General features: G+C 46.7%; 1 protein-coding gene across 4 annotated transcripts in view; it reads left to right on the forward strand.

The window, feature by feature from the left end:
* RHOBTB3 (Rho related BTB domain containing 3) overlaps positions 1–12,268 on the forward strand; it is a 228,957-nt gene that overhangs the window by 37,042 nt on the left and 179,647 nt on the right. Inside the window, exon 1 of one of the 4 annotated variants that reach the window (XM_063964041.1) lies at positions 9,419–10,081. The exons of the other annotated variants lie outside the window; for them this stretch is intronic. Coding sequence (XP_063820111.1) covers positions 10,080–10,081 — 2 coding nt within the window. The 5' untranslated portion in view covers positions 9,419–10,079. Of the gene's footprint in view, positions 1–9,418; positions 10,082–12,268 lie in introns of those variants that run through there. 4 annotated transcript variants of the gene reach the window in all.

The following is a 12,268-nucleotide window of genomic DNA, read 5'->3' on the forward strand; positions in this document are numbered from 1 at the left end:
TGGAGCTACTCAGAAACTGCTAAGAAATTTCTATTTGCAAATCTGCTAATCTATCGTTCGCAATTCTGCTAAGCTAAGATACACTCCCAGGGGGCGGCGGCCTAGCGTGTGCAATGCTGCTAAAAGCAGCTAGCGAGCGAACAACTCGGAATGAGGGCCTTAAATCAACCATTTAGATTATGACCATCATAGTACTTGATGCAATTAAAAAGGTGGTATAAGGCTACAGATGCCTAATTCCTCTTCACACAAATCATCTGGTACTTCTGGGGCAAAGGGAATTTTGGAAATAAGTAAACTATCAAAAAATACACCACCTTAAAAAAAACAAATAGAAAGATATCAAACAAACCAATGCATAGTACATACCAAGAGCCCAGAGGCCAAATAGTTGTTGGTGCCTCCCATCCTACCTGCTCTCATTAACTACCAACACCCAAATCCCAGCAGCACTCATCAGAGTCGTAATTAGACTTTCTCTTACGTCCTAGATGATGCTGGGAACTCCGTAAGGACCATGGGATAGACGGGCTCCGCAGGGGACATGGGCACTTTAAGAAAGAACATTAGGTATGGGTGTGCACTGGCTCCTCCCTCTATGCCCCTCCTCCAGACCTCAGTTTACTACTGTGCCCAGAGGAGACTGGGTGCATTACAGGGAGCCCTCCTGAGTTTCCTGAAAGAAAGTATATTTGTTAGGTTTTTTATTTTCAGGGAGCCTGCTGGCAACAGACTCCCTGCATCGAGGGACTGAGGGGAGAGAAACAGACCTGCTTTAATGTTAGGCTCTGTTTCTTAGGCCATTAGCTCCAGAGGGATCGGTACGCAGGTCTCACCCTCGCCGTCCGTCCCAGAGCTGCGCCGCCGTCCTCCTCGCAGAGCCAGAAGATAGAAGCCGGGTGAGTATGAGAAGAAAGAAGACTTCAGAGGCGGCAGAAGACTTCAGATCTTCACTGAGGTAACGCACAGCAGTAAAGCTGTGCGCCATTGCTCCCACACAGCACACACAAACGGCAGTCACTGTAAGGGTGCAGGGCGCAGGGGGGGCGCCCTGGGCAGCAATAAAACCTCTTTTTCTGGCAAATGTGTATATATACAGCTGGACACTGTATATATAAAGAGCCCCAGCCAGGTTTTTCAATATTTGAGCGGGACAGAAGCCCGCCACCGAGGGGGCGGGGCTTCTTCCTCAGCACTCACCAGCGCCATTTTCTCCACAGCACAGCGCTGAGAGAAAGCTCCCCGGACTCTCCCCTGCTTATCCACAGTGAAAGAGGGTTTTAAAGAAGGGGGGGGGGGCACATACTTGACGCAATATACAGATTACAGCGCTATCTAGGTAAACATATTGTGTGTTTTTTCCTGGGTCATTAGCGCTGGGTGTGTGCTGGCATACTCTCTCTCTGTCTCTCCAAAGGGCCTTGTGGGGGAACTGTCTTCAGATAAGAGGATTCCCTGTGTGTGTGGTGTGTCGATACGCGTGTGTCGACATGTCTGAGGTGCAAGGCTCTCCTAGGGAGGAGGTGGAGCAAATGAATGTGGTGTCTCCGTGGACAACGCCGACACCTGACTGGATGGATATGTGGAATGTTTTAAGTGCTAATGTGAATTTATTGCACAAAAGATTAGACAAAGCTGAGGCTAGGGAACAGCCAGGGAGTCAACCCATGTCTGTCCCTATGTCGCAGGGACCTTCGGGGTCTCAAAAGCGCCCACTATCCCAAATAGTAGACACTGATACCAACACAGATTCTGACTCCAGTGTCGACTACGATGATGCAAAGTTACAGCCAAAATTGGCTAAATGTATTCGATATATGATTATTGCAATAAAAGATGTTTTGCATATCACGGAGGAACCCACTGTCCCTGACACGAGGGTACACATGTATAAGGGAAAGAAACCTGAGGTAACCTTTCCCCCTTCTCATGAGCTGAACGAGTTGTGTGAAAAAGCGTGGGAATCTCCAGACAAAAAACTGCAGATTCCCAAAAGGATTCTTATGGCGTATCCTTTCCCGGCAAAGGACAGGATACGGTGGGAATCCTCCCCTAGGGTGGACAAAGCATTGACACGCTTATCCAAAAAGGTAGCCCTGCCATCCCAAGATACGGCTACCCTAAGGGATCCTGCTGATCGCAAGCAGGAGGTTATTTTGAAGTCCATTTACACACATTCTAGTACTTGACTCAGACCGGCTATTGCGTCGGCTTGGGTTTGTAGCGCTGTAGCAGCGTGGACAGATACCTTATCAGCGGAGATGGAGACCCTGGATAAGGATACCATCTTATTGACCCTAGGACATATAAAAGATGCTGTCTTGTATATAAGAGATGCTCAAAGAGACATTGGTTTACTGGGTTCTAGAGTCAACGCTGTGTCGATTTCTGCTAGACGAGTCCTATGGACCCGGCAATGGACAGGTGATGCCGACTCAAAAAGGCATATGGAGGTTTTACCTTACAAGGGTGAGGAATTGTTTGGAGAAGGTCTCTCGGACCTGGTCTCCACAGCTACAGCTGGTAAATCCAGTTTTTTGGCTTATATTCCCTCACAGCCTAAGAAAGCGCCACATTATCAAATGCAGTCCTTTCGGTCACAGAGAAACAAGAAAGTACGAGGTGCTTCCTTTCTTGCCAGAGATAAGGGCAGAGGGAAAAAGCTGCACAACACAGCTAGTTCCCAGGAACAGAAGTCCTCCCCGGCCTCTACAAAATCCACCGCATGACGCTGGGGCTCCGCTAAGGGAGTCCACCTCAGTGGGGGCACGTCTTCGACTTTTCAGCCACATCTGGGTTCACTCACAGGTGGATCCCTGGGCAATAGAAATTGTTTCTCAGGGTTACAAGCTGGAATTCGAAGAGGTGCCTCCTCGCCGGTTTTTCAAATCGGCCCTGCTGGCTTCTCCCCCAGAAAGGGAGTTAGTGTTAAATGAAATTCACAAATTGTATCTTCAACAGGTGGTGGTCAAGGTTCCCCTACTTCAACAAGGGAGGGGATATTACTCAACCCTGTTTGTAGTCCCGAAACCGAACGGTTCGGTCAGACCCATTTTAAATTTAAAATCCCTGAACCTATACTTGAAAAGGTTCAAGTTAAAAATGGAATCGCTCAGAGCGGTCATCGCCAGCCTGGAAGGGGGGGATTTTATGGTATCCCTGGACATAAAGGATGCATACCTTCATGTTCCCATATATCCATCTCATCAGGCGTACCTGAGATTTGCGGTACAGGATTGTCATTACCAATTTTAGACGTTGCCGTTTGGGCTTTCCACGGCCCCGAGGATTTTCACCAAGGTAATGGCGGAAATGATGGTGCTCCTGCGCAAGCAGGGTGTCACAATTATCCCGTACTTGGACGATCTCCTCATAAAAGCGAGATCAAGAGAGCAGTTGCTGAGCAGCGTGTCACTTTCACTGAAAGTGTTACAGCAACACGGCTGGATTCTCAATATCCCGAAGTCGCAGTTGGTTCCTACGACTCGTCTGACCTTCTTGGGCATGATTCTGGATACGGACCAGAAAAGGGTTTATCTTCCGATAGAAAAGGCTCAGGAACTCATGACCCTGGTCAGGAACCTATTGAAGCCAAAACAGGTGTCAGTGCATCACTGCACTCGAGTCCTGGGAAAGATGGTGGCATCGTACGAGGCCATTCCCTTCGGCAGGTTCCATGCTAGGACCTTCCAATGGGACCTACTGGACAAGTGGTCCGGGTCACATCTACAGATTCATCAGTTGATCGCCCTGTCCCCCAGGGCCAGGGTATCTCTCCTGGGGTGGCTACAGAGTGCTCACCTTCTAGAGGGCCGCAGGTTCGGCATTCAGGACTGGGTTCTGATGACCACGGACGCGAGCCTCCGAGGTTGGGGAGCAGTCACACAGGGAAGAAACTTCCAAGGACTTTGGACAAGTCAAGAGACTTGTCTTCACATCAACGTCCTGGAGCTGAGGGCCATATACAACGCCCTTCGTCAAGCGGAGACCTTACTTCGCGACCTACCAGTTCTGATTCAGTCAGACAACATCACCGCAGTGGCTCATGTAAACTGCCAAGGCGGCACAAGGAGCAGAGTGGCAATGGTGGAAGCCACCAGGATTCTTCGCTGGGCGGAAAATCATGTAAGCGCACTGTCAGCAGTGTTCATTCCGGGAGTGGACAACTGGGAAGCAGACTTCCTCAGCAGGCACGACCTGCATCCAGGAGAGTGGGGACTTCATCAGGAAGTCTTTGCACAGATTGCAAATCAGTGGGGACTGCCCCAGATAGACATGATGGCGTCCCGCCTTAACAAAAAGCTACAGAGGTATTGCGCCAGGTCAAGAAACCCTCAGGCGGTAGCGGTTGATGCCCTAGTGACACCGTGGGTGTTCCAGTCGGTTTATGTGTTTCCTCCTCTTCCTCTCATCCCAAAGGTGTTGAGAATAATAAGAAAAAGAGGAGTACAGACAATTCTCATTGTTCCAGATTGGCCGCGAAGGGCCTGGTATCCGGATCTGCAGGAGATGCTCACAGATGATCCGTGGCCTCTTCCTCTAAGGCAGGACCTTTTGCAACAGGGGCCCTGTCTGTTCCAAGACTTACCACGGCTGCGTTTTACGGCATGGCGGTTGAACGCCGGATCCTAGCGGGAAAGGGCATTCCGGATGAGGTCATTCCTACTCTGATAAAGGCTAGGAAGGACGTGACAGCTAAACATTATCACCGTATATGGCGAAAGTATGTTTCTTGGTGTGAGGCAGGAATGCTCCTATGGAAGAATTCCATCTGGGCCGTTTCCTTCACTTCCTACAAACTGGAGTGAATTTGGGCCTAAAGTTAGGCTCCATTAAGGTTCAGATTTCGGCCTTATCCATTTTTTTTCAGAAGGAATTAGCTTCTCTCCCAGAAGTACAGACTTTTGTGAAGGGAGTGTTGCATATTCAGCCTCCTTTTGTACCTCCGGTGGCGCCTTGGGACCTTAATGTGGTGTTGAGTTTCCTTAAGTCGCACTGGTTTGAACCACTTAAAACGGTGGAGTTAAAATATCTCACTTGGAAGGTGGTCATGTTGTTAGCCTTGGCTTCGGCTAGGCGAGTGTCGGAATTGGCGGCTTTGTCTCATAAAAGCCCCTATCTGGTTTTCCATATGGATAGAGCGGAATTGCGGACCCGTCCTCAATTTTTGCCTAAGGTGGTGTCATCTTTTCATATGAACCAACCTATTGTGGTGCCTGTGGCTACGCGAGACTTGGAGGATTCCGAGTCCCTTGATGTGGTCGGGGCTTTGAAAATTTACGTGGCCAGAACGGCTAGAGTCAGAAAAACAGAAGCACTGTTTGTCCTGTATGCAGCCAACAAGGTTGGCGCTCCTGCTTCAAAGCAGACTATTGCTCGCTGGATCTGTAACACGATTCAGCAGGCTCATTCTACGGCTGGATTGCCGTTACCAAAATCGGTCAAGGCCCATTACACTAGGAAGTTGGGCTCTTCTTGGGCGGCTGCCCGAGGGGTCTTGGCACTACAGCTGTGCCGAGCTGCTACTTGGTTGGGTTCAAACACCTTTGCAAAATTCTATAAGTTTGATACCCTGGCTGAGGAGGACCTCCTATTTGCTCAATCGGTGCTGCAGAGTCATCAGCACTCTCCCGCCCGTTTGGGAGCTTTGGTATAATCCCCATGGTCCTTACGGAGTCCCCAGCAACCTCTAGGACGTAAGAGAAAATAAGATTTTAAACCTAAAATATTTCCGATATTGGTCAAGCATAAAGCTCCCACCAAATCGGGAGAGTAACCCGCACCGAGATAATATAATTTAATTTATACTGTTGGGGTGCCTTCCATAATATCAATTCCACCCTTATTTTGGGGTCTCATATATGTATATGTGAGACAGGGATTAAGGCTCACAATGTGCTACCAACTGGTTTAAACAGGGATATACAATCAAATCCCCATAGAGAGGGGAAAGGAAGGAGAAACCAGGTACAATTTAAGGTGCACTCAACCCAATTGGGTTGAGTGCACCTTAAATTGTACCTGGTTTCTCCTTCCTTTCCGCTGTCTATGGGGATTTGATTCAAGATTTTAAACCTACCGGTAAATCTTTTTCTCGTAGTCCGTAGAGGATGCTGGGCGCCCGTCCCAAGTGCGGACTACTTCTGCAAGACTTGTATATAGTTTTGCTTACTAAAGGGTTACGTTATAGTTTCATCGGTCTCGGACTGATGCTATATAGTTTTCATACTGTTAACTGGTTAGTATATCACAAGTTATACGGTGTGAATGGTGTGGGCTGGTATGAATCTTGCCCTTGGATTAACAAAAATCCTTTCCTCGTACTGTCCGTCTCCTCTGGACTCAGTTTCTCTAACTGAGGTCTGGAGGAGGGGCATAGAGTGAGGAGCCAGTGCACACCCATACCTAAAGTTCTTTCTTAAAGTGCACATGTCTCCTGCGGAGCCTGTCTATCCCACGGTCCTTACGGAGTCCCCAGCATCCTCTACGGACTACGAGAAAAAGATTTACCGGTAGGTTTAAAATCTTATTTTTTGGTGCCCTGTGCCAGAGAGAGAATTGGCGCCACCAAGGCATGAAAAGATTGACCCCAGAAAAGGCCTGTGCTATGATACCCTTCCCACATTTTCTCTCTCTCTCTATATATATATTATACTCACACATTTATAGACTACTGCAAGAACATGGATTTGGACACAAATCCTGTTTATATCACATTTATGCATTTAACTTGACAGCTCATTGTTATTCAGTAACAATACCCTTTATTAAATAACAAAATTCAATATACTGCCATACCCAGGATTCAAACTTATAAGCTGTTGAATTCTAATCAAACACCGTACTCATTGAGCTATTTGACCCTGCATAAAAACTATGGGGGTAATTCCAAGTTGATTGCAGCAGGATTTTTGTTAGCAATTGGGCAAAACCATGTGCACTGCAGGGGAGGCAGATATAACATGTGCAGAGAGAGTTAGATTTGGGTGTGGTGTGTTCAATCTGCAATCTAATTTGCAGTGTAAAAATAAAGCAGCCAATATTTACCCTGCACAGAAATAAAATAACCCACCCAAATCTAACTCTCTCTGAAAATTTAATATCTGCCCCCCCTGCAGTGCACATGGTTTTGCCCAATTGCTATCAAAAATCCTGCTGCGATCAACTTGGAATTACCCCCTATGAACACTATTTTTTTTACAAAGTACCAGTAGCTTCATATAATCAGTATTGTAATTGAGCAGATCTATGTAGTGTGCAGCCACACACCCAATATCTTGCTGCCACACACTAAATAGATCGGGTTCAGCCGCAATGCTGATAATTTTTTCACAAAGCACAAGGTAAGCTTCAAATAGTTAGAATTCTCTAGCATAGAATTATCTACCTTTCTATGCAAGGGCAGATAGCTCAATGAATAGATTGTCTGACTGCAATGCCACAGACAATGGGTTTAAATCCTGGGTATGTCAGCATCTTGAAATGTAATAAAGGACAGTATGACTGAATAACAAAGAAATCTCAAGTGGAGTTCATGAATGTTGTATAGGTATTAGCGACAGAAAGGGTCAGGGCAGGAGAAATGGGCGATCAGGAGATGCTGGGCTTCAAAATGGGAGAAAGCTGCAAGTAAAAGAAATTAAAACAGATAATTGAAAAGTACTGTCAACAACACCCCCTACACTGCAGCGCTATGTGCGGTGCCCCCTCCGCACACACCAAATTACGGCCCTGGCACTCATAGATATACTCCACCCAGCCCACACTCACACAAACACCCAAGCAGGGGTCTACTACGATATCCCGACTGTAGGGTTCCCAGCGCCCAGCATAACGGCGCCGGGATCCCGACCACCGGAATGTCGGCAGTGGGGTGAGTGCAAAAGAACTATTTATTCTCCCTCCAGGGGTGTCGTGGACACCCTAAGAGGGAGAATAGTTGTCGGTATTCCGGCTGTCGGGATCCCAGCACCAGTATGCTGAGCGCCAGGATCCCGACAGCCAGGATATTGAATGCTTCCAACCAAACAGCACCCACACACACACCAATCAGTGCTGTAGCTAGACGTGTTGGTGTCCTGTGCCAAAAAGAGAATTGGTAACCCCCTCCCTCCACATGCATTAAATGGATAGCTGAAAATAAAAGGGCGGGACTTCATGGGGAAGGGGTGTGGCAACATAATAGTACAAATTTACATTCCACCGCACAGTGGTGTCCATTATTAACATTACACTGCACAGTGGTGTCCGTTATTAACATTACACTGCACAGTAGTGTCTGTTATTAACATTACACCGCACAGTAGTGTCCGTTATTAACATTACACCGCACAGTAGTGTCCGTTATTAACCTTACACCACATAGTAGTGTCCGTTATTAACATTACACCGCACAGTAGTGTCTGTTATTAACATTACACCGCACAGTAGTGTCTGTTATTGACATTACACCGCACAGTAGTGTCCATTATTAACCTTACACCACATAGTAGTGTCCATTATTAACATTACACCGCACAGTAGTGTCCATTATTAACCTTACACCACATAGTAGTGTCCATTATTAACATTACACTGCACAGTGTTGTCCGTTATTAACATTACACCGCACAGTAGTGTCCGTTATTAACATTACACCGCACAGTAGTGTCCGTTATTAACATTACACCGCACAGTAGTGTCCGTTATTAACATTACACCGCACAGTAGTGTCCGTTATTAACATTACACCGCACAGTAGTGTCCGTTATTAACATTACACCGCACAGTAGTGTCCGTTATTAACATTACACCGCACAGTAGTGTCCGTTATTAACATTACACCGCACAGTAGTGTCCGTTATAAACATTACACCGCACAGTAGTGTCCGTTATTAACATTACACCGCACAGTAGTGTCCGTTATTAACATTACACCGCACAATAGTGTCCGTTATTAACATTACACCGCACAGTAGTGTCCGTTATTAACATTACACCGCACAGTAGTGTCCGTTATTAACATTACACCGCACAGTAGTGTCCGTTATTAACATTACACCGCACAGTAGTGTCTATTATTAACATTACACCGCACAGTAGTGTCCATTAGTCACACTACACCGCACAGTAATGTCTGTTAGTCACATTCCTTTAATATTAACAACAACCCTATGGGGAGATTTAAGGGCCTAGGGAGTTATTCAGAGATGCATGTAGATATTGCTTCCCGCAGCCAGATCTGCGTCCATCTACTCACATGCTGGGGGGCCACCCAGCACAGGGCATGGCCACCCAGCATGTGTGTGACGCCACCCCCCAATGCGTTCACAATTTAATTAGGTCACAAGGATTTTTCCAACCCAATCCTTGGGGCCTGATTCAGATGTGGAGTTCCTACTGCTGCTAGTTACATGGAAGCAGCAGTGATAACAGTAATATCTGCAGCAGGCGTTACACCTCCTGCTTGCTTCAGTAATCTGAGTCACATCCCTGGATGCAGCATCAGATCTTCTGGGACACCATCTGTGTGTATGTGTGAGTGTGGGTGGGAGAGGGGCATCAAACTCCTACCTGCCTCTGGGAGACTGGGAAGAATTTACGCCCCTGCCAATCACTGTTAGTGAATAGTTATAGTCAACTATTTAAAAACAAGAAAAATAAATCCGGAATAGTACGGATTATAATATTAGTGTGCTTTACTATTAGTTATGACGAGAGCTCCCTGTCACACACTAACAGCTGATGGTCTATGTAACCAGCATCCCCCGGCAGGCAGACACTAGAGCTGCACCAGCCTGTGTACGTCTCCGCCCCCAGCACTGCCTGTCAGTGTAGCCTGACCAGCACTCATGTCACGCACTCAGCAGTCCGCACACAGCTGTCCTGTTGCTGAGCAGGCAGAGTGAGGCTCAGTACAGCCGGGCATGTGAAGCGGTGCTGGGCTCATGACGCTGGGGAAGGCAGCGGTGGGTGCTGGGGCTGGTGCACACAGTGAGCTGAATATTAACCACCCAGCACTGAGCCCGCCTCTCCCGCACTGACACTGCACTCGGCACGGAGACATGTGAGGAGCTGCAGCCCAGCAGCAGGACTCAGAAATGTAGGTGATGTGTAGATGTGGGGTGGGGGGGGGGGGGGTTACTCCTGCTGTAAGCCATTGCTTCCTTTCTGGTGCAGAGCTTTGTGCTCCTGTAGGCATAAGACATTGGTACTCCACAGTCACTGCGCTGCTGTTTCCTTGCATGTCTGAGATTGTACATTGCGCTGTATGTACAGCAATATTCTGCGTGTCAGGCTGCAGTCACATGATCACTGTGGGGTCTTTCTACTTTCTGGGGTGTTCTGCTAGTGCAGTGTGATCAGCCTCATTATTACTTTATGACGATTTACACATTGCTGGGTGGTGTATATAAAACCATATAGGAGTGATCCAAGTCCATTGTATTCAGTTCAGACTTTATAAAGTACTGTATGAGAAGGTTGAACACTTTTGCCTGAGGGCACAAATGTCACAAAAGTCATAGAACAGAATCTAATATTTTTAGTCACATTAATAAATAAGCAACTTTTTATGAGTGACTTACCAGCACAGCAAAGGCCCCTCAAGTTTATAGTACTCTTAAAGTCCTAAGGGGTCTCTTTACTAAGCCTTGGAGAGAGAACGTGGAAGAAGATAAAGTACCAACCAACCAGCTCCTGTCATTTTTTCGAACACAGCCTGCGACATGGCAGTTATGAGCTGATTGGCTGGTACTTTATCTCTGTACACTTTGGGTGGAATTCAATTGTTTGAGAAGTCGGTTGGGTGTCTGTTTTTTTTCCAGTCTATTAGATATGAAAAAACAGGCACCCAACTGACTTTTCAAACAATTGAATACCCCCCATTATCTCTCGCCAAAGCTTAGTAAATAGACCCCTAAACTTCTCAAATGTCAGCATATAGGGGGTAATTCCAAGTTGATCGCAGCAGGAAATTTTGTAGCAGTTGGGCAAAACCATGTGCACTGCAGGGGAGGCAGATATAACATTTGCAGAGAGAGTTAGATTTGGGTGTGGTGAGTTCAATCTGCAATCTAAATTGCAGTGTAAAAATAAAGCAGCCAGTATTTACCTTGCACAGAAACAAAATAACCCACCCAAATCTAACTCTCTCTGCACATGTTATATCTGCCTCCCCTGCAGTGCACATGGTTTTGCCCAATTGCTATCAAAAATCCTGCTGCGATCAACTCAGAATTACCCCCCATAGATGTGTCCACATACATCTTTGCTATATCCCAACATGTATATCACAGTTTTGCATGCGATAGACTAAGACCCCTTTCACATCGCACAAATAACCCGGTACCGCCGTGTCGAACCGGGTCAGTGTGCGATGTGAAAGCACACTGGGCGATTTAGCGGGTCGCCTGACCCGGTAAATCAACCCGGTAAAAAAGAAGGGTTTTACCCGGGTTGATTACCGGGTCAGGTGCGGTGTGAATGGGAGCCGTGTCGATGCGACACGGTTCCCATTCACAAGATAGGGAGAGGCGGCGCTGGAGATGAGCTCATCTCCCGACGCCGCCTCCACCCCCGCCCCTGCTGCTGCTGCGGCCTCCGTTGTCATGGCAACCGACCCGGTATATTGCCGGGTCGGGAAGCCTGCAACGGAGCGCAAATGCCGGATCCCACCCGGTAAGTACACGTTTGTCTTACCGGGTAGGACCCGGCATTTGCGGTGTGAATGCAGCATTAGAGATTTAGCGATGTCTTGTGATTTTTCCTAATTTGCTTCTTTAATATGTTACATTATACATATTCTGTTATGGCAAGCAAAAATTTAAAAAGTCTATCCACTCGCTACTCATGAAAAACAGCTTAGCCGTGTTTTGCATGTTGTGCAAAATTTAGCAAAATTGCAAAGATGTAAGTGGACACATTGCTGTATGTTTATAAAGGCAATGCAGAAATAAAATAGTATTTGTGTGTGTCATATTGTTTCTTAAATATTTATGAATTAAAGATTAACAATTACCCTGACTCGGTGTAATGTGGTGCGTGGACAGGGGTTTGCATAAAGTGTTTTTATAATTATTATTTCATAATGATACACAAATAGGGAACGATACAAATACAGACATACCTATGAAACTGGCTTCTAGTTGCACAAATGGTAGAAAAGGGCAAGCATGCTTGTAACTGCGCCCATACATAACAGATATGTTTCAGTGATTTGCAGATCAGTTTCAGCAAATACACATCTGCCAATCTTGAAAGGCTCATCAGTTTACTAGAAACGCTCTGC

Source organism: Pseudophryne corroboree, chromosome 1 (genome assembly GCF_028390025.1).
Source record: "Pseudophryne corroboree isolate aPseCor3 chromosome 1, aPseCor3.hap2, whole genome shotgun sequence".
NCBI lineage: Eukaryota > Metazoa > Chordata > Amphibia > Anura > Myobatrachidae > Pseudophryne > Pseudophryne corroboree.